The sequence below is a fragment of the Eublepharis macularius genome, chromosome 7, assembly GCF_028583425.1.
Source record: "Eublepharis macularius isolate TG4126 chromosome 7, MPM_Emac_v1.0, whole genome shotgun sequence".
Classification (NCBI taxonomy): domain Eukaryota; kingdom Metazoa; phylum Chordata; class Lepidosauria; order Squamata; family Eublepharidae; genus Eublepharis; species Eublepharis macularius.
In genome coordinates, this window is record NC_072796.1 from 588,849 (window position 1) to 609,790 (window position 20,942).

General features: G+C 46.2%; 1 protein-coding gene across 7 annotated transcripts in view; it reads right to left on the reverse strand.

The window, feature by feature from the left end:
- The window catches only part of MTA1 (metastasis associated 1), a 188,292-nt gene that overhangs the window by 135,470 nt on the left and 31,880 nt on the right, over positions 1 to 20,942 (reverse strand). For all 7 annotated transcript variants that reach the window (XM_054984519.1, XM_054984520.1, XM_054984518.1 and 4 more), the window contains one exon: positions 14,437 to 14,563. In XM_054984519.1, the coding sequence (XP_054840494.1) occupies positions 14,437 to 14,558 (122 nt within the window). In that variant the 5' untranslated portion in view covers positions 14,559 to 14,563. The remainder of the gene's footprint in view (positions 1 to 14,436; positions 14,564 to 20,942) is intronic.

The window sequence follows — 20,942 nt, forward strand, 5'->3', positions numbered from 1 at the left end:
CCACAGACATTCTGTTGTTTGTTTCACTGCCTTCAGGCCTGTCGTTAGCAATGGAGCTTTGATCAAAATGTCATCCAAGTACGGAAACAGCGCCACTCCCTGCATCCTTAATGCAGCTATTAGGTATTTGTAAATACTCTGGGGGATGATTTTAGGCCAAAGATAATATTTGTTTAGCCACTTCAGGTCCAGGATGGCTCTGACATCTCCATTCTTCTTTGGTACAGTGAAGAGTACCGAGTAGACTCCTTGAGCTCTGTATATTGTAGGTACTGTTTCTATTGCCCCTATTTCTATCACATGTTGGGTGGCTTTTGTTATTTGCCAGTGTTTGTTTCTGTTTCAATGAATTCTTCGACAACTGTGTAAATCTTCTTGGTAGAAGAGAATTGAACTCTAGAGAGTATCCTGTAATCACTGTGTTTATTACCCATCTGTCTGTTATTGATTGTTACCATAAGGTTGTAAAACTCTGTAATCGTCCTCCTATTTGAATGGACTCCAGTGTTGGGGCAGTTTCTTTTGGGTCCTGGAGTACTGACCCAACTTGGGGAAGGATGATGATTTGTTCTCTGTTCTGGTTCTGGTCTGCCATCATCCTTGGGAGGTTCTAGTGTTTCCCACACATGAGGTATATTTGTGTTCCCGAAAAGACTGAAACCTTTTTCTTGGCTTTATTCCTTCCTCTTTGATGACAAAACCTTCTTCTTTTCCTTATCCTCCACCAGATATTTTTTCTAGAGCCTCTCCAAACAGTTTTCCCCCTGTAATGGGGATTGTGGCCACTTTGGCTCAGGCTGCGGGGTCCCCATCCTAGTTTCTTAGGCAAGTATACTTCCTGGCTGTGACATTAAGACCCTTAGCCCTAGATGACATTTAAAGAGCATCCAAAGAAGCATCAGTGGCGAAGGATGTAGCCAGAGCTATCTTCTTCACCTCATCATTGATTTCCTTAGGTATGCTGTTGTCCACTACAGCCAGGTCCGATGCCCAAGAAAATGCCACCCTCACAAATAAGGAACATGCCACTGAGGCTCTTAGAAAGGTTCATGAGGCGTCAAAATTCCTATGTAAAGTTTGTTCAATTTTCCTGTCACAGGGGTCCTCGGGTAGACCCTCGGCATCCATAGGCAGCACCAAGTTGGTTGCTAGACTGGTGATCGGGTTATCCACCACTGGTAATTTGATTTTTCTCACTGCTTCCAGAACCAGTGAGTAAAATTTGTGAAAAATGGACTGGTTGGTTTTTGGTCTTGCTGGGCTCTCCCACTCACCTCTCAATAAGTTGTAAAATACTGTGGGTAGGGGAACTTCAGATTGAATGCCCCTTGCCTTAGGTAATGCTCTCTCTGAGCCTAGTGGAAAGGCTGGGTCTGTCTCCCCTTTTCCCAAGGGTGTCTGAGGAATTCCCAGTACTCTTAGAACCTTGGGTAGAATTCTAGCATACACCTCTTGAGGAAACAACCTTGTCTATAACGGGGTCGAAACTTCCTCCTCTTCCTCTGATAGTTCCCCATATTCATGAGTTGAAGAAGAGTCTGATATTTCAGAGTCAGAGTGCATACCGTATCATAGTCACTTTGGCTGGCAGTATCATCCTCCCTTTGTTTTTTTGATTTGGGAGGATCAGGGGAGGACTCTGCTTGTTTGGGTCTTTTGGAGCTAGAACCTCTGCCAGACTGCCTTCCCTATCTGTTGAGCATGAGGCTTTATTGTGACTGTGTTTTTAAAACCTCCTTAAATTCTCTTTTTATCTCTGCTCTTAGCCATGCTAGAAAGTTAGACTTAGCTTCCTGGTTTGAGAGATCCAGGTCTTCAGTAGTTTCCCCTTCACCACCGTGTGTTGGTTGGGAATGTGGGGAAGTTGGAAGCTAGGTAGATCCAAATTACAAATAGCATCTCCTGCTGAATTAAGTCCCGCTTTGGCTGCCATTCCTGCCAAAACTCCTTCCCCGCCAAATAAACATACAGACTGTTTAGGGAAAGTGAAAGTAAATGGTGAAAAACTCCCCCACTTTAAAGTAGCTCTCTTTAATTGGGTGCTTCAGGGGTTAATTATTGGGCAGGTTCGCTTACAACAATTCAGCCGTTGTGCCCTTTGAAGCTCAGTATGCAGCCAGGTCATGATGGCTGATGCCTGCTGGTTCCAGCATTACAAACACGGGCTCCTTTGGACTCAGCTGTGTTCCTGTACATCATCAGCTGGTGGTGATGGGGGGGGGTCTCTTTGCCCAAGGGTATGAGAGGCCTCGCAAGAGCCTCTGCAGATGCTGTGGATCAAGGTAAAGCCTAGGGCTGTCAGCTCTGCTTTCGCATCACCAGTGAAAAAAGGGGAGAGAGGCAAGGAATGATGCCTTTCTGTCCCCAGCGAAAGGATGAGAGTTTCTGCCTTGTCGAGCTGTAGGTCGGGATCATTGCTCTAACGGAGCAAATGGTCAACGTCCTGCTCGGAGGCAGGGCCAGAAAAAACTGGTGAGCGACAGGACAAGCCCCTCCCCTTCCGGGATCAATCAAGTCGACTGGCCCTGCTTCAGAGAAGGGGAGCTAACGCCTCAAACGTGAGGACTGCCCCACCAGTGCTCATTAGAAATAATCATAATAATCACAGAGTAACTATTGCAAAACCTGAATATAAAGTTAGCCTCTTCACAGATAACATAGTTATCTACATTACCAAACCTACCTCATCACTCAAAGTCTTGGAAAATATTATCTCAGATTTTGGCTACATCTCTGGCTTTAAGGTTAATAATTACAAATCAGAACTCTATCCCATAGAACTATCTCCTACTAGACGACAATACACTGACTTGAAATTTAGCTATAGATGGATAAATAAACTATGGTCTTATCTAGGTTTTATCATACCACTCAATTTAAAAACTCTTAAGGACCAAAATTATAAGGACTTGAATAATAAAATTAATGGCTTTATTTTGGACTGGTCTAAAATGAATTTAACCTAGTGAGAAAGAATCAATCTCTTTAAGTCTATGGACCTTCCATATTTTTTGTTTAATTTTAGGATGCTCCCTATTACTCTTTCAGACTTCGAACTATCTAAATGGCAGGAAATCCTCAATAATTTCATTTGGAGCAACAAAAGACCAAGAATTACTTATCAGGCAATGAAAAGATCCTCAAAAAGAGGGGGTTTAGCCATTCTAGATTTAAAATTATACTACAGGGCATCCCAAGTAGTAAACTTGGCTATGCTTTAAAACTCACGCAAGGATACAGACTGGGTCAAAATTAAATCTACATATTCTTTGCCTTGGGATATAAGAGGTATTATTTGGATAACCCTATCCAAGTCTGTCAAAATGAATTTCTCTATGCCACCTTAAAAATCTGGGATAAAGAGAGGAAACATTTTGCTCCTAACATTTCTCCCTTATCTTATCATATTCCCTTGGCCAGTCCTGGTTTCAACCTGCCAGAGGCACTAACTCTTTTCCTTTATGGAGGGTCCTTCAATTTATTAGACTCTCTGACATAACTAAACGGCGCATTCTTCTTGACAAAAAGCAACTGGAAAAGAACTCCTCTATCAGGTTACCATGGTTTCAGTACCTACAGATTAAGAACTTTCTAGATAACCCCAAGATGAGACCTAGCCTTCAATGTAGCCTTACCAGCTTTGAGCCTCTTTTGAAACTGCCCAAACTACCTAGTAAAGGTCTTATTGCTTTAACATAGAACTCCCTTCTCTCCAAAGACATAACCGCACAACTATCTTACCAACACAAGTGGCACAAAGACCTTTCTATAGCTTTGACAGACTCTCAGTAGGACTTAATCTGGCAAGGCAAAACATTACGATCACCATTAACATTGGATTACTGTCTTTCAAGCTTAAGTCAAGGTGGTATTTAACAAGCCCCCCCTTCAGCTTCATCATATCAAGCCAAATACTTCACCATTATGCTGGAGGCACTGTGGTCAGATTGGTAGTTATTTTCTCTGTTGGTGTCAATGACCCAAATTACAATAATTTTGGAAGCTGATCGCCTCTCAAATCGAATCAATAACTGGTTATACTGTTCCTTTACAACCTGAGTTAATTCTTCTAGGTCTCTGGGAGGACCCTATGATTCCCAGCATATGAAAACTTTTAATCTTTGTTATGCTCTCTGCGGTTAAAACCTTAATTGCTACATCTTGGAAGAATGACAATCTACCATCTATATTAATGTGGCAAAAGAAATTGTGACTTTTTCATTATGGATAAGGTCTCAGACAGTCTTCAAATCATAGATAAGCCATCATTCCAGTCAAAATTCTGGAACAGAGGATGCCATTCTTAGATTACTTTAATAACTTAGAACAGTCAAAGCCTTACAACACATCTATAAATTGTTACTCTGCGTTCTTCTAGAGTGTTAATGTATGTTTAAATCTCTTTATACTAAAGTTTGTAGGCCTAGTTGCTGTTTTATTTGTTCCGTGATATGTTTACATCATGTTTTTTCAATGGTTGTTGTTACGGTTATTTCAGAAAAAAGTTCTATAAATATATATATATATTTTAAAAAAGGACTGCCCCACTCCTAAGGACCACCAGAGAATAGAAGAGAACAACAAAAAAGGAAAGACAAGAGACCTGTTCAAGATCCAGGAAATCAAAGAGAAATTCAAACCACAGGGAGGGATGCTGAAAGATCAACACAGAAATAAATCTGATCAGGACAAAATAAAGATGGAACCAATACACTGAAGAACTATAAAGAAGAAATGAAAGGATGACAGATTGTTGAACACTATACAATTTTAGAAAATGACTCTGTATTCAAAGCAATTGGGAGAAACAAATCATTGGGAGTAAATGAGACATGAATAGAGCTACTGCAAGCAACATAAATTGAGTCCACCAAAATCTTAACAAGAGTATGTTAACAAATATAAAAACAAAAGTCTGTTCCACAGGCTGGAAGGTCTCAGCCTACATTCCAATTCTGACAGAAGGAGATGCCAAAGATTGCAGCAACTATTGGACCATATCACTACTTCCCCACGCAAGCAGTGATTCTCAAAATTCTACAGGACTTTCACTATATATGGAACAAAAATGCCGAATGTTTAAGATATATTCAGAAAAGGAAAAGGCACAAGAAATCACAATGGAGCTCACCAGAGATTTTCCAAAGAAAATCAGCCTGTTTTATAGATTACAACAATGTTTTCGACTGAGTAAATCATGAAAAGCTACAGACAATCTTAAAAGAAATGGATGTGCCACAATATCTGATTGTGTTGATGTGCAATCTGTACTCCTGACAAGACATGCCTCTTAGGATAGAATACGGGGAAACAGAATGCTTTCCAATTAGCAAAAGGGTCAGACAAGTATGTATTCAATCTATATGTAGAATATATTACAAGGAAAGCTGGTTTAGATTTAGATGAAGTGAAAATTGGAAGGAATATTAACAATTTGAGATATGCAGATGACACCACATTACTGGCAGAATAAAGAGAAAATTTTTAAGTATTTATTTAATTAATTAAAGCATTCGTCAGCTGCCTTTCCTCCAAAGGTGTTCAAGGAGGCTCACAGTGTAAAATATAAGCAACATAAACTATATTAAAAAAAAGAGTTAAAAACAGAGTTAAAAAGCTGTCCTAAAAAAACAGTCCTAAATAAAAGTCTGCCTCCCAAAGCTAGAGAGTTAGGAGGCCAGCTGCACCTCCCTGAGAATACTGCTCCACAGTCATGGGACTGAGACAGAAAAGGCCACCGAAAAGGCCTTCTCTTGTTTACCCAACCAACCGAGTTTCTTGGGCTGACGGGGCGGTCATGAGGGCCTCTCCCTGTGATCATCATGCCCAGGCAGGAATCGATGGGAGAAGACTGTCCTTCAGATACCCATGTGCCAATCCATGCATGCCTTTCAGGGACAGACCCAGCATCTTGAATTGGGCTCGGAGGCGGGTTAGTAACCAGTGTACTTACTGTAATATAGGGGGGGAGGGTGTCACATGGCCCCAATCAACAGCCTAGCTGCTGCATTCTGCACTAGCTGCGGCTTCTGAACCATTTTCAAGGGTGCTTCAAGTAGAGCACTCTGCAATATGTAACTGAGCCAAGATGTAACTAAGGTATGGATCACTGTGGCTAGATCTGACTGAACCGGGAATGGATGCAGCTGTTGCACCAGCCAAAACTGGGTGTCATGGATATAGCTAAAACTATAGGCAAATAGATACTGGATTTAACCATGGAAGTCATTCAAGATGCCTTTGCACACAGAAACAGGGCTACCCTGGGTCCATAACTAGACAGGCTACAAAGGGAGTCCAGAGGCCTAGGTAAGAAAAACCATGGAGAGGGGCACGAAACAGAGGAGTAACACAGTTGTACGGCCTCGGGTAGATCAAAGACCCTCATATCACTCTATACAGTGTACTAAAGCCCAGGTGCACAGAGTGCCTGAGAATGGCAGGAATTCTGTCTTGCCTCACGGAAGTCAGAAACATAATAAATTCAAAGACGGATGTATTGGTGGAAGGCCAAAAGACATTCATATGTATGAGAAACTTGTAATTACTTTTACACAGCCTTCAATAAGATAAGAAGTAGCAAGAATTAACTATTTTTATATATTTTAAGACGTTTCAAATATGGACAACCTTGTCTGTTGTTTAAAGTTATAAGATAGTAAGTTAACCCAGAATGTGCACCCTTTAAAGCAGGACAGCTGGTTATTGTTAGAAGGTTCTGAAACCCGACAAATATGACAAGTGAGCCTCTTCCTAAAAGGTGCTTGTTGGGTAAGATACTTCCTGGGGCTCACGCAATCGCTCTCCTTGAGTGACCTATAGAATTACAATACATAGTATGGTCTTCTACTGATTGGCTCGATGTTAAGAATGCTGAATAATTATGTTGTCATAATAAAGGCTTAAAATGGAAGCGGAAACTCCATAACAGTATTACTTGGGCGCAACACCCGGTGGCGAACCTAAGATGTTACCTGTTGTGTACCTCTAGCCTGGAGTTAAATGGTTTGATACAGGAAAGCTAACTAGATGTTCAGGGCTTCTTAAGAGCATGCCTATATCTGAGAGTCTATACAAGACTTCTGACACACGTTCTTCATATGTCGGGAGATGCAAAGTTGGCTGAGAAAACAGGGTTAACATACCTGTAACTTATGTTCATCGAGTTCTTCTGTGCCTCCACACATGGGGACTGCGCAGGCGCAGGCCAGCCGCCGGAGAATTTTCTATAGCTTCTATGGCTCCGAAGGGGCCGTTTGTCGCGCGCCTCAGCGACCGTTTTCCCGCCCAAACGGTCACATGCTCCTCCAGCGACCAACGGCCCCTTCCCTCAGTTCTCCTTTGCCGCCGCTTGACCAATACACTTAGCCATAACACCTTAAAAACACCAACTCTCGTTACAGCCATCACAGTGTCGTGCATTGGAATTCACAGCGGGGAAGGAGGGAGGATTGTGTGTCAGCACAGAAGAACTCGATGAACATAAGTTACAGGTATGTTAACCCTGTTTTCATCTTCGTTCTTCTGTGCCTCCACACATGGGAGTGTACCAAGCTTCACACAATAAGGAAGGTGGGGTGAAATCCAACACAATTTTATTAAAGAACAACACTATGGATATACATACATACATCTATACAAACTTTGTAGAGATATATAAGTACTCAATATTTACATATATATATAGACACATAAATATACATATATACACTCTTTCACTCAAGGGTACCTAGCAGGTACGCCAAGAAACCTTTTCCAAGACTCCCTTAGGAAAACAGGGAGTGCAGGACAGCCCTGGCCACAGATACATCCTGCTCCGCATTGACATCTATGGCATAATGCCTGACAAAGGTGTCCGCAGAGGACCATGTGGCCGCCTTGCAAATGTTAGCCAGGGGCACACCCCTGAGTAGCGCCGAGGAGGATGCTTGGGACCGCGTGGAGTGGGCCCTGACATGAAGTGGGCAAGCTACCCCAGCCAGGGAATAGGCCTTGTTAATGGCCGTTACAATCCACCTAGACAGGGTCTGTGAAGAAGCCCTGTTACCCTTGTCCTTGGCCCCAAAGCACACAAACAGGTGAGGACTCGACCGGAGTCCTTTCATCCTATCCAGATAATAGGCTATGGCCCTCTTCAAATCTAGGGAATGGAGGGCTTTCTCCCCTTTCGAGAAAGGGTGAGGAAAAAACGCAGGTAATGCAATATCCTGCGAAAGATGGAAAGCGGACACCACCTTAGGCAGGAAACCTAGGCAGGGACGCAGGACCACCTTGTTTGGATGAAACACAAGGAAGGGAGGGTCAGACCGCAAAGCAGACAGCTCACTGACCCTTCTGGCCGATGTTACGGCCACCAGGAATGCCACCTTGTACGATAACATGTCCAAGGGGCAGGTAGCCAGAGGTTCGAATGGAGGCAACATAAGCTGTGAGAGCACCAGGGACAGCGAGCACTGAGGTACCGGTGCCGACACAGGTGGGTAAAGGTTGAACATGTCCTTAAGGAATTGACGGGACTGTGGGTGAGAAAAAACTGTACCACCATCAACCCGGGTGTGAGCAGCAGAGATAGCTGCCAAGTGGACCTTGAGAGAGGAAAACTTCAAGCCCAGGTCCCGCAGGTGGCACAAATAATCGAATATAACCCCTAGGGGGCTACTGGCAGGCACCACTCCTTTAGCAAGTGCCCAAATTTCGAACCTGCGCCACTTGGCCGCATAAGAGCGCCTAGTGGATGGTCTGCGAGCATTCAGGAGGACCCTCTGTACCTCATCCGTAAGACCTATAAGGGAGGAACGATCCGCCAAGCCGCCAGGTGCAGCTTCCTGGGGTCGTGATGGACTAAGCTCCCGTTCCGGAGAAGGTCCTGCCGAGGGGGCAGACTGACATATGTCCATTGGGACATCCGTAGGAGCTTTGGAAACCAAACCTGCCATGGCCAAAACGGGGCCACCAGGATGCAGTCCGTCCCGTCCTCCTCCAGCTTGCACAGGACCCTGGGAATCAAAGGGAACGGAGGAAACATATAATGCAAGCCCTGTGTCCACGTACACTGGAAGGCATCCCCAATAGAGAGGGGGTCGCTCTCCGCCCTCGAACAGAATGTTTGGGCCTTGGTATTCGCCGCCGTTGCGAACACGTCTATAACCGGATGACCCCACATCTGAAAGATCGGCCCAATGCACTCTACGTTCAGTTCCCACTCGTGGTCCAGCATGAGGACCCTGCTCAGGGCATCCGCTCGGGCATTGTCTGACCCTGCCACGTGTATAGCACGAATTGTCACGCCATTCCTGATTGCCCACTGCCAAGTGAGCGTGGCTTCCCGGCACAGGGCCAAGGACACTGTGCCCCCCTGTTGATTTATGTAGTACATGGCAGTCGTGTTGTCCGTCTGTACCAACACCTGACGATTTCTCAAGAGCGCTGTAAGGGACACAAGTGCGAAACGAATGGCTCTTAGTTCCAGCACATTAATATGGAGGGTCATTTCCCTCTCCGACCAGACATCTTGCACACACACATCACCACAATAAGCCCCCCATCCCAACAGAGAGGCATCAGTGGTAACCGTGACGTCAGGATGCTGATAGCCAAAAGGGGTCCCTTTAAACAAATGGCCATCAGCCAGCCACCAGTCCAAGGAGGATAGGATGACCCTTGGGATAGAGAATTTGAGGGACGGAGGGTGCTGCTGAGCATCGTACCTCCGCACGAACCAATTCTGGAGAGGGCGCATATGCAGCCTAGCGAAGGGCACCACAGAAGTGGCCGCTGCCATATGACCCAATAAGCACTGGATAGTGCGCACGGACTGGAAATGGTTCCTCTTAAACATGGACACAAGACCCCTTAGGGACCTAGCTCTCTCCGAGGGGAGCACAGCCTTACCCTCCACGGAGTCTAACAGTGCACCAATGTAGGAAACCTTGCAGTTGGGCACCAGCTTGGACTTTTCAAAGTTCACCAAGAGCCCCAGGCGTTGACAAAGGCTAAGTACTAAGCCAATGTCATGCCCCAGTCTAGACTCCGATTCAGCCACGATGAGCCAGTCATCGAGGTACGGAAAGATGGTACAGCCTTCTTCCCGAAGGAACAAGACCACAGGGGCCACACATTTCGTGAACACACGTGGGGCAGTGGATAGCCCAAAGGGAAGCACCTTATACCGGAAAACCCTTTGCCGGTAAACGAAGCTCAGGTATTTCCTGTGCTCCTCCCGTATTCCCACGTGAAAATATGCGTCCTTCAAATCAAGGACCGCAAACCAATCCCCCTGTTTCAGCAAGGCGATCACAGCCGCCAATGTAACCATCTTGAATTTGGTCACCTTGAGGAAGGCATTAAGGCCCCTCAGATCTAAAATGGGACGTAAGCCCCCATCCTTCTTGGGGACCAGGAAGAACCTAGAGAAGAACCCCTTTACAGAGTCCTCATAGGCCAATTCTTCCACAGCACCCTTGGCCAAGAGCGACACGATTTCCGCATCCAGCTCGGCCATAGTGTTATTGACAGCTGTCAGGGGTGAACTGCACCTAGGCAGCTCAATGAATTCCAGCCCGTATCCCTTATCAACAATCGTTAAGACCCATGAGTCAGATGTTATTGACTCCCACTCAGAGTGGAATGGCCTCAGTCTGTCTGAGAAGTTCGGGGGTACGGCTGGGTCGACCCGTCAATACTGCCTCCCAGGGCCCTGCTGCTCCTTCTGCTGGGCTGGAGGCTGCGATGAGCGAGGCTTGAAAGGCCTACGTCTCCTGGGCTGCTGCGGAGGAGGGTAATGCCGCTGCTGATAAGCCGGAAACTGTTGGTAACCCGGCCGCTGGTGCTGGTACCTGCCCTGGTAGTGGTAAGGGCCGTACCTGGGAGCGTACCGTGGCTTGTAGGCGGGTTTGTCCGTGGGAGCCAGCCCCAAGGAGCGTGCAGTCTGCCTGTCCTCCTTCTTTTTCTTTAAGGCCTCATCGGTTGATGTGGAGAACAGCGATTCCCCTTCGAAAGGCAGGCCTTCCACTCGGGATCTCACCTCCTGGGAAAGGGCAGTAGACCGCAACCAGGAGTGGCGCCGGAGGACGATGGCAGAAGTCATCCCACGAGCTGCAGTGTCGGCCGCATGGCTCCCCGCATTCATTTGTTTCGACAGGCGGACAGCCTCGGTCTGCAGAAGCGACACCACCGCCTTCTGCTCAGGGGGAAGGTTGCCAACATAGGATGCCAACTTCTCCCAGAGGTAGAGCTGGTATCCAGCCATGATCGTCTGGTAGTTGGCAATCCGTAGCCCCAGGGATGCGATGGAATACTGCCGCCTACCAAGAGTGTCCAGCTTCCGTCCCTCCTTGTCAGGTGGCACCGAGGGTGGTCCAGAGCGGCGAGGCTGGAACTCCTCTGTGACCAGGGACGAAGGCGGAGGGTGCTTCAACAACGCCGGCCAGGTGCCCTGTTTAATTTTGTAAAGCTGCTCAATCCTCCTAGAGGTGGGCGGTTGGTCACAGGGCACCTTCCACACCCTCTCCACAATCTCCTCTATTCCCTCAAGCATGGGGAAGCCGATGGTTGCTGGATTGTCTGCATAGATGCTCTTGAGCAGCTTGTCCTTGGTCTGGGGGATGGCTGAGGAGATGTCCATCTCTAAGCCATCTGATCCACGTAGATTCTCAAATCTTCATACGGAGAACTACTGCTTGGCGCCACGTTGTCGTCCGGCGAAGGCTCGGAACAGGACTCGGAACGGTAATCTCCGACGCTTCCGACGTCTTCTCCCTCGGAACTGTGTGATTCCTCTCCCCGGACCGGTGGAGGGAACCACGCCTGCCTCGATGTCGAGGGCCTCGGTTCCGAATAGGCAAAATCAGGAGCTCCTTCCCAGTGGCAGCGGAAGGCGGGAGGCAGATCCGAAGCTTGGCGATGACGAGAAGCCAAAGAGTGAACGGATCCGACACTACCCTCTTCGGACCGACGACGCTCGCGGGACGAAGCAGCAGCTGGGGAACGACGATCGGAAGGCGACCGAGCCCGGTGACTCGGAGGCGGGCCTGGATCCGCCACAGGGGAAAGCTCAGCCGGTACGACCTCGAACGCGCCCGGGTCCGGCACATCCTCCGGAACCGGAGAGCCAAGATGAGGAGACGGCGTGCGCGGTATGACGACTACCTCCGTCGGAACCGAGCGTGGAGAACGATGATGGTGTTTGGTCCTTTTCTTCTTAGCCGCCGGCTCCGAAGAAGGCCTTGGATCCGAAGAAGACGACCTCGGCACCGACACCCCTCTTGCCGAACGCGGCTTAGCCACTGGAATCGACCCGGTCGTCGGTTCCAACCGGGGACTCAGAACCACGATCTTCGGCGCCGAGGCGGTAGCCCTCGGATCCGACGCGGCGGGAGAAGCGCTTTGGGGCGGCCGCGCCGAACCCTGCGCTGGGGAGGTCGCCCTCGACGCCGCAGCACTTGCGGGGCGCGCCGACCTCAAAGAGGCCACAGAACCCGCTCTGGAGCGTTTCCCAGCAGAGGGGCTTGGGCCAGACTTGGGTGAAGGCATCGGTGTTGCCGTCGACATGACCGCCTTCCAAAGGGAAGAATTCAGCCGGGCCTGCCTTGTCGGGCCTTGTTTGTGAACCCTTGGCAGATTTTGCAGGCCGTCACATTGTGGGTCTCCCCCAGACAAAAAAGGCACATCTCGTGGCCGTCGGTCTGTGCCATTTTAGTGTGGCACTTTAAGCAACGCTTGAAGAGAGCCTTAGAAGCCATCTTCAGGGGCACGCTATTAAGAGAGGTCAACCAGTCCGAGTCGTAAAACACCGTTTTATTTACCGTCCAAATCAGAATCCAAGAAGCGAAGTCCGAAGTCCAAAGTCAAAAGCCAAAAATCCAGAATCAAAGCACAAAGCACAAGCACAGAGCAACGAAGCTCACGTTCTCTCCAAGCGGCGGCAAGAAGAGAACTGAGGGAAGGGGGCCGTTGGTCGCTGGAGGAGCATGTGACCGTTTGGGCAGGAAAACGGTCGCTGAGGCCCGCGACAAACGGCCCCTTCGGAGCCATAGAAGCTATAGAAAATTCTCCGGCGGCTGGCCTGCGCCTGCGCAGTCCCCATGTGTGGAGGCACAGAAGAACGAAGATGAAGCATAGTTTTAAAAGGCAGAGCGGGTGGAGGTTGCACTGGAGGGGACAGATTTTCTCACAGCCCTCCACCGCCTCTGGTGTTTTCCCTTCCAGAGCCTTTGCCCTGCCGAGGCTCGGTTAATTCAAAGTTTTAAGCGACGAGGGCGGCAGGGTAAAAGCTCTGGAAGGAGAGACGGTTTGGCACACCCCAGAGACAGTGGAGGGCTGTGAGAGAATCCGTCCCCTCTGGAGCAATCTCTGCTGGCTCTGTCTTCTAAAATTACACTTCCTGGCTAACACTGCATCTCCCAATACTTGACAAACACATGCCCAGCCGCTTCGTGTAGAGAGACTCTGAATCAGGCCGGACCAGAGTCGTTCAGAACATAAACAAACGCACTCTGAGCCAGCACAGTCACCTGGCTTTCTAAAGTGACTGCGCTGCGAACCTGGCTCTTCAGTGGGAGTGCAATCCCGTTCAAAACGGGAGATCTCACATTGTTGGTCAGATTTTCTGCTAACCCAGAGAACCTTTGTCTTGTCAGGATTAAGTTTCAGCCAGAACCAACTACTGGAGAAGGTTAAAGGAGAAAGTGCCAAAGCAGGATTACAGCTGAACGTCAAGAAGACGAGAGTAATATGACTACCAAGGAATTACACAATTTTCAGGCAGACGTTGAAGAACTGACATCGTTTAAGATGTTCTTTTCTTCGGCTCAATCGTCAACCAAAATGGAGACTGCAGCCCAGGAATCAGAGGAGTGAGACTCGGAAGGGCAGCCCGCGAAGGAACTGCAAAAGATCCTCAAGGACAAGGACCTGTCACTGGGGACCAGGATGAAGATAATCCATCACTATGTGCATGGATGAGAAAACTCAGCAACGGAAAAAGCGGACGGGAAGAAAGTTGATTCGTTTGAAATGCGGCGCTGAAAGAGAATTTTACGGATACCACGGATGGCCAAAAAGACAAATAGGTGGGTTCTAGATCAAATCAAGCCTGAAATCTCCCTAGAAGCTAAAATGATGGAACTGAGGCTGTCATACTTTGGTTACAGCATGGGAAAACAAAACTCACTAGAAAAGACAATAATGTTAGGAGAGGTGGAAGGCAGCAGGAAAAGAGGGAGACCCAAAATGAGATGGTTTGGCTCAAAAAAGGAAGCTATGGCTCCAGTTTGCAGGACCTGAGCAGGGCTGCCAATGATGTTTAGGAGGGCTTTCATTTATGGGGCACCGTAAGTCTGAAGTAACTTGATGGCATATACCACACACACAGGATGTATATTAAAACTCTTGCACAAAAGGATTATAAGTGAATCTGCTTAGTTATTGAAACCTTACCTAATGTGTGTGGCAGGTAGGGATTCCAGCTGCCGTGAGAGAAACAGTTCTCGATGTCGCAGTTGGTGTTTCTCTTTCTCTAATAAATCCATTATTTCTGAGTTTTCCATCTCTTCTTCCATTTCTCCTAATTGAAAAGCAAACAATATTAATCTCTGAAAATCGGACAAGCAGAAAGTAATTCCTGATCAACAAAAACGCTGCATCACATACCAGTGGCGAACAATTATAATTGGACAATGAAAACAAACAGCATACTATCATTGTATTTTAATTTCTTACTGAATATTCTTCATTATCTGCACTCAACAGCAGCATTCTACTAATTATCACTTTAGTGATTCAAAAACACTCGATTTAAAGGTCAGAATCTGTACTTGCTATGTTAGAGAGATAAAGGAACTAAAATATATTAGTTACTCATGGCAAAATTTGTGAACTCCCCCAGGTCTCATGGATTTTAACTTAGATGCAAATCATTAGGCCAATATGTGCCCCAGACTGTTGATGACAAAACTTCCATAGTCTCAAAACATTTCACTTCGGACTACCATTTGAATATCTGGGAAAGAATCTGTACACATGCAGACCACACGGCAATTACTTGTGAGACACGCTCTCGTACAACGTATGGGACACTGTTTTCTAAAATGGCCCCAGGATGCAAGCGAGGCCAGAAAAGCGAAATGCTGCTCTGCAAGACAAAACGTGCCTCTCCCCAACCCTCTGGATCTAACACCTGCTCATACAGGTTGTTCAAATTCTGGATTACTGCCAGGGTTCCCAAACTCATTTCACTGTCAAAAGAGTTAAAAATCTGCTCTTAAAAGTCCTACAGAGGAAAGTGCCCTGCTCCTTAAACCCTCCCCCAAGCACTCATCAAATAACCCAAATATTGCCTTCAGATGTGAGTCTGAGCCTTGGTGGATCAGACCCGGCTCCAGTGCCCAACTCCCTGTGGACTGGAGTGGTCAGCCAAACGCTTCCCGTAAGCATAAAAGCAAAGGCCAACAGCCATATCTGGTTGTTTTTTTCTTCAGAAACTGGAATTCAAAGGTAAAACAGGCACACATGGGAGCTGCACAAGCGCAGAGCAGCCACGGACGTATCAAAGCTCCAAAAGGCACAAGGTGCTCGCCCAGACTTTTTTCGTGCTTTTTGAGAGGGCATGGCTATAAAAAGCAGATCCCTCTTTCAGCTCACTAAGCCGCCGGTGAAGAAGGATAAATTAGCACATTTAAAGAGCACATGGCAGGGAAAGGAGGGAGGGATGTGTGCCTGCCCAGAACACTCGATGAACAACAGTCACAGGTAGGTGCAACCCTGTTTTCATCATCATGTCTTCTGTGCAGTCCCAAATGGGAGATTAGCAAGTTAACTTACCCAGGAAGTGGGTGTGTTGCTCTTCATAAAAAAAAACCTCTTCAGGACTGTCCATTATTTTTGAGAATTCTTGGAGATCAGGAGAGGTGCCAGAAGATTGGAGGAGAGCAAATGTTGTCCCCATCTTCAAGAAGGGGAAAAAGGAGGATCCAGGTAACTACCAACCCGTCAGCTTGACATCTATACCTGGAAAAGTTTTAGAACAAATAATCAAACAGTCAGTCCTTGAGCGTTTAGAAAGGATGGCTGTGATTACTAAGAGCCAGCATGGGTTTCTCAAGAAGAAGTCATGTCAGAATAACCGTATCTCTTTTTTTGAGAAAGTTACTACCTTGCTGAATCAGGGGAAAGCTGTAGACATAGTTTATCTTGATTTCAGAAAGGCTTTCGATAAGGCTCCACATAATGTCTTTGATACAGATTGTACTAATCTCACACTATGTAATCCGCCTTGAGTCTCAGTGAGAAAGGTGGACTATGAATAAATAAATAAATAAATAAATAAATAAATAAATAAATAAATAAATAAATAAAGTTCTTGTCGACAAGTTGGTTAGATGTGGTTTGGGTCCTATTACTATTGTCAGGGTCTGTTTGTATATTGTTTGACAGGACTAACGCAATGCTTAATTCTTTAGTGTTTAGTATTCTTTTCCCTCTAGGCCCCACCGGTGAGGTGCCGTTTCCATGGGAGAAGACACTGTCTTATCTTTTCTACAAGCCGAGTCGACCTTGACGGATGTTCCCACAGAGAACTCTCCTCTATGGGAACTCTGGGGGGAGGCTGGGCTCTGGGAATGTGAAATGTAACAACTTCTAATCTGTACCTCATTGCTAACAATACTTCGTACAGCCAGGATCTCCAATTCTGGAATACGTGCATCTGGACCTGAATGCTGTCTTTCAAAATAAAACCTTTTGAAATCAAAAGACCTTGTCTTCTTGCAGAAGGGAGTAAGACAGACTCTCATGTCTGAGAAACCATAGTCTGACAACTATTAGGTGGATCTATAACTGGTTGACAGATTGCACCCAAAGAGTGCTAGTTAATGGTTCCTCATCCTCTTGGAGAAGAGTGACAAGTGGAATTACTCAGGGATCAGTCCTGGGACCTGTTTTGTTCAACATTTTTATGAATGATTTGGATGAAGGAACAGAGGGAATGCTTATTAAATTTGCAGATTCTGGTTGGGATCTACCCTTCACACCCTTATGATAGGCCAAGATGGCTGGCAGATGAACCTTCACAGAGGAGATAGAGAGTCCTTGGTTGTTTAACAGGACCAAATAGTCTAAGATAGATAGCTCCTTCGGCAAGGGTGCCAAAGAAGGAGCTAAGCCCTGTTCAAAAGCCCAAAGGGAGAAATGTTTCCACTTGCCAGAGTATGACTTCCGGATGGAAGGTTTGCTGGCCTGTGAAAGTTTGTTCCTGACTGGGGAAGAAAATCCTCCTCCAGAGGGGACACAAGCCAAGGAGTGAAGAACCACATTGTCCTGAAGAAGGGTTGGTGACAGCGGAAACTAGTACGTCCTTCTCTGCAACATTTTGGACAAGGTAGAGAACCACGCCTGTCTCGGCTAATAAGAGGCGATTACAATAGCTGATGCCTCATCATTTTGCTGAGAGTTAGTCATGAGAGGGAGAGGAGAGAAGTCACAGAGTAGATTGCCTGACCAGGATATCTGAAAGGCATCTCCTAGGGACAACTTTCCCTTGCCCGCTCAAGAGCAGTATTGAGGGCACCTCTTGCTGAGTGAAGTAGCAAAGAGGTCTATGCTAGGAAACCCTCACTGTAGGAAAAAGGGTTGAAGGAAATTCATGTGAATGGACCATTTGTAATTGAGCTCCTTGGACCAACTCAAGGCATCTGCCAGTGTTGTCTTCCCCAGTTACATGGATAGCTGTGAGGGAAACCTGATCCTGGATAGCCCATTCCCAAATCAAGGGAGGACTCTCAGGAGAGAGACAGAGAAACTGTGCCCCACTGTTTGTTCAGATAATGCATGGCAGTTGTGTTGTCTGTGCATATCTAAACATCCTTGCATCTAACAAGGTGAAGGAAGGCTTTCAGAGCAAACCATATAGCCCTTAGCTCCAGAAGTTTGATGTATAACTTGGACTTGTGTTGAGACTAGAGGCCCTTCACCTGATTGTCTCTGGAGTAAGCCCCCCAACCCGACAGAGAGGCATCTGTGGATGGAACTCTAACTGAATGGGGTCCCTACCGTGAAGTTCCATTTGTCGTTCCACCATGACATGGATCTGTGAATAACCCTTGGAACCATGAACTGCTTGTATAGATTCTGGTAGTGCAGATGAAATACCCTGACAAACCAATTTGGCAATGGCTGAAGCCAAAGTCTGCCAAACAGTACTATCAGTGTCAGAGAGGCCATAAAACCTAACCGTTTTTGGATTTCTCTTGCGCTTTGGTGTCTGAACACCTTGTTCAGAGTGACTCACAAGGAATTATTCTTTCTTTGGTGGGAAAAACCCAAGCTACTGTGGAATCCAACACTGCTCCCATGAATGTTACCCTCTGTTGTAGAATCAGGGAAGACTTCTCCAAATTGACCCTCAGACCCAATTGCTGAAGGGTTGACAGTACTAACAAGGTATGATGAGAGATTCTTTGGACTGGCCCACAGTAAGCCAGTTGTCCAGGTAAGGAAAGATGGTGCTGACCACTACTACCATAACCAGGGCTTTTTTTCTGGGAAAAGAGGAGGTGGAACTCAGTGGGTTGCCAGAACAGGGGGCAACTCTTGGCGGGAGGTAGTACCCCTGCTACCACATGCATATGCGCAAAGTGTGCACATGCTCCCAGGACTGCACAATGCCATCACTTTGGGTCAGCTGGAACAAGGGGGAAGTTTTTAAAAGTTTAAATTGCCCTTGGTGAAAATGGTCACATGGCTAGTGGCCCCATCCCCTGCTCTCTAGACATAGGGGAGTTTAGATAGCCCTCCGCGCTGCTCCAGCGGCACGGAGGGCAATCTAAACTCCTCTCTGTCTGGAGAGCAGGGATGGGGCCACCAGCCATGTGACCATTTTCAAGAAGTGCCAGAACTCCATTCCACTGCGTTCCTGCTGAAAAAAAGCCCTGACCATAACCTATTCTTTTTTTGTTTTGCACCAACAGATAATTCCTGAATGAAACTCTTTGTTTGGATCAATTACAATCTGGCCATTGGATCCATTCTAGTCTGTGGGCCACTGTTTTGTTCTCCGTATGCGTTGACATATTCTTGTTAAGATTCTGATGGATTCAGTTTCTGCAGCTTGAAATAGCTCTGTTGATATGCCATCTACTTGTGATGATTTGTTTCTCCAAACTGCTTTCAATGCAGTTTTCATTTCACTTTATAAATTGTAGGCTCTTCATCAAAGGTTCTTTTTTTGAAGAAATCTGTCATCCTTTCATTTCTTCTGTACATTTTTTCAGGGTATTGTTTTTATTTTATCCTGAGCAAACACTGCATGTCCAGGTTGATCTCTCCCCATACATTCCCCAAAGGACACTCGGATCAGGAGATAAACAGCTGTTGGTGGTCCCTAGCCACAAGGAGGCCCGCTTAGCCTTGACCAAAGCCAGGGCCTTCTCGGTCCTGGCTCCCACCTGGTGGAATGCTCTGTCTACTGAGAGAAGGGCCCAGAAAGACCTACTATATTTTCGCCAGGCCTGTAAGACAGAGCTGTTCTGCCAGGCACATGGCTGAGGTCTGGGCCTCCACCAACCTGAAACAACAAGGGGTGTATAAAATTCAACCCTCCCTACAAAGACTGTCCACCATCTTGTTTTAGTTTGTACGGTTGACTGTATAATTAGAAATATGTTTTTATTTTAATGATGCTTTTAAATGTTTTATGGAAATGGAATTTTGTTGTATTTTAATGGGTTGTAATCTGCCCTGAGCCCGCTTGTGGGAAGGGTGGAATAGAAATGTGAAATAAATAAAATAAATAAATATCAGCATCCCTAGCTGTGGTGTGAATTTTCCTTTGTTTTCCTGGATCTAGCGGAACAGGTCTCTTGTTCATCCTTTTTTGTTGTTCTCTTCTATTCCTTTGCACGGATTATTATAATGGATGCCTTCTGGCATAGTCCACAAAAAGCTGCATTTACTTCTACTTCTATCACCTTTTACTTTTGCTTCTCATCTATCTTTGGGGGAACAACAAACCAGAGCTCAAAAACAATCAGAAGCAAAAGTATAATCCAGTTTTACATATTATAAAGTGCAAAAGTGCTGAAAGTACATGCATAAATACAAAGGATTATACAGTATAATTCAGAAGTGCATAAATACAGAGTCCGTTCATTAACAAATATAAGAACATTACAAATCTACACTTGTCCGGAACAAATCCAACAGTTAAAGTGCAAATGCCACAGTTAGCAGAGAAAAAAATCGGTAGGTGGGGGATTGTGCCAGATGTTATACATTAACAGTCCATAAAGTCAAGTACATATACAGAACAACGCCGACGGGGATTTGCAGGCAAATATCATTAACCCGTTTCGTGAGTACCACTCCTCACTTCCTCCTGGGCGTGAAACAATTCGGACTGGACATACTGCAAAGGAAAAAATTAACAATAAACACTGTCCACAAACTTACTTATAATAGTGCAAAAGAACCAAGAAAAACTTACAGTATGCAGCAAGCACAAAAACAAAACTCTCCCACCGTTCCTCCGAAAGCGTGATTCACGGACATGTGACAAAGAGAAGGACTACTGCTGCTTATATCCACACCAGGGAGGAGCCAAAAGAGGCAACGGAGGATCCTTGCATTGGTCCCAAAACTTATAAAAAGCAAGAAAAGTTGATCTCCGAATTTAGACCATTTGGTGACAGGGAGTTTAAACGGAAAATCCATTTAGATTCCAAACGTGACAGCAATTTAGTCTGATCAGAAGCAAACGGGCAGTCTAGAGTGTCAATTACTGAAACTTTAAAGTCATTCGGAAGATGTTTCTGCTCATGAAAGTGGTTAACAAGGGGTGCCTCCCACACTAAATTCCTGATTCTAGACAGGTGTTCTTGTATCCTGATTCTTAAAGGGCGGGTAGTGCTCCCTACATACGGGTAGTGCTCTCATCTATCTTTGCCAATTTT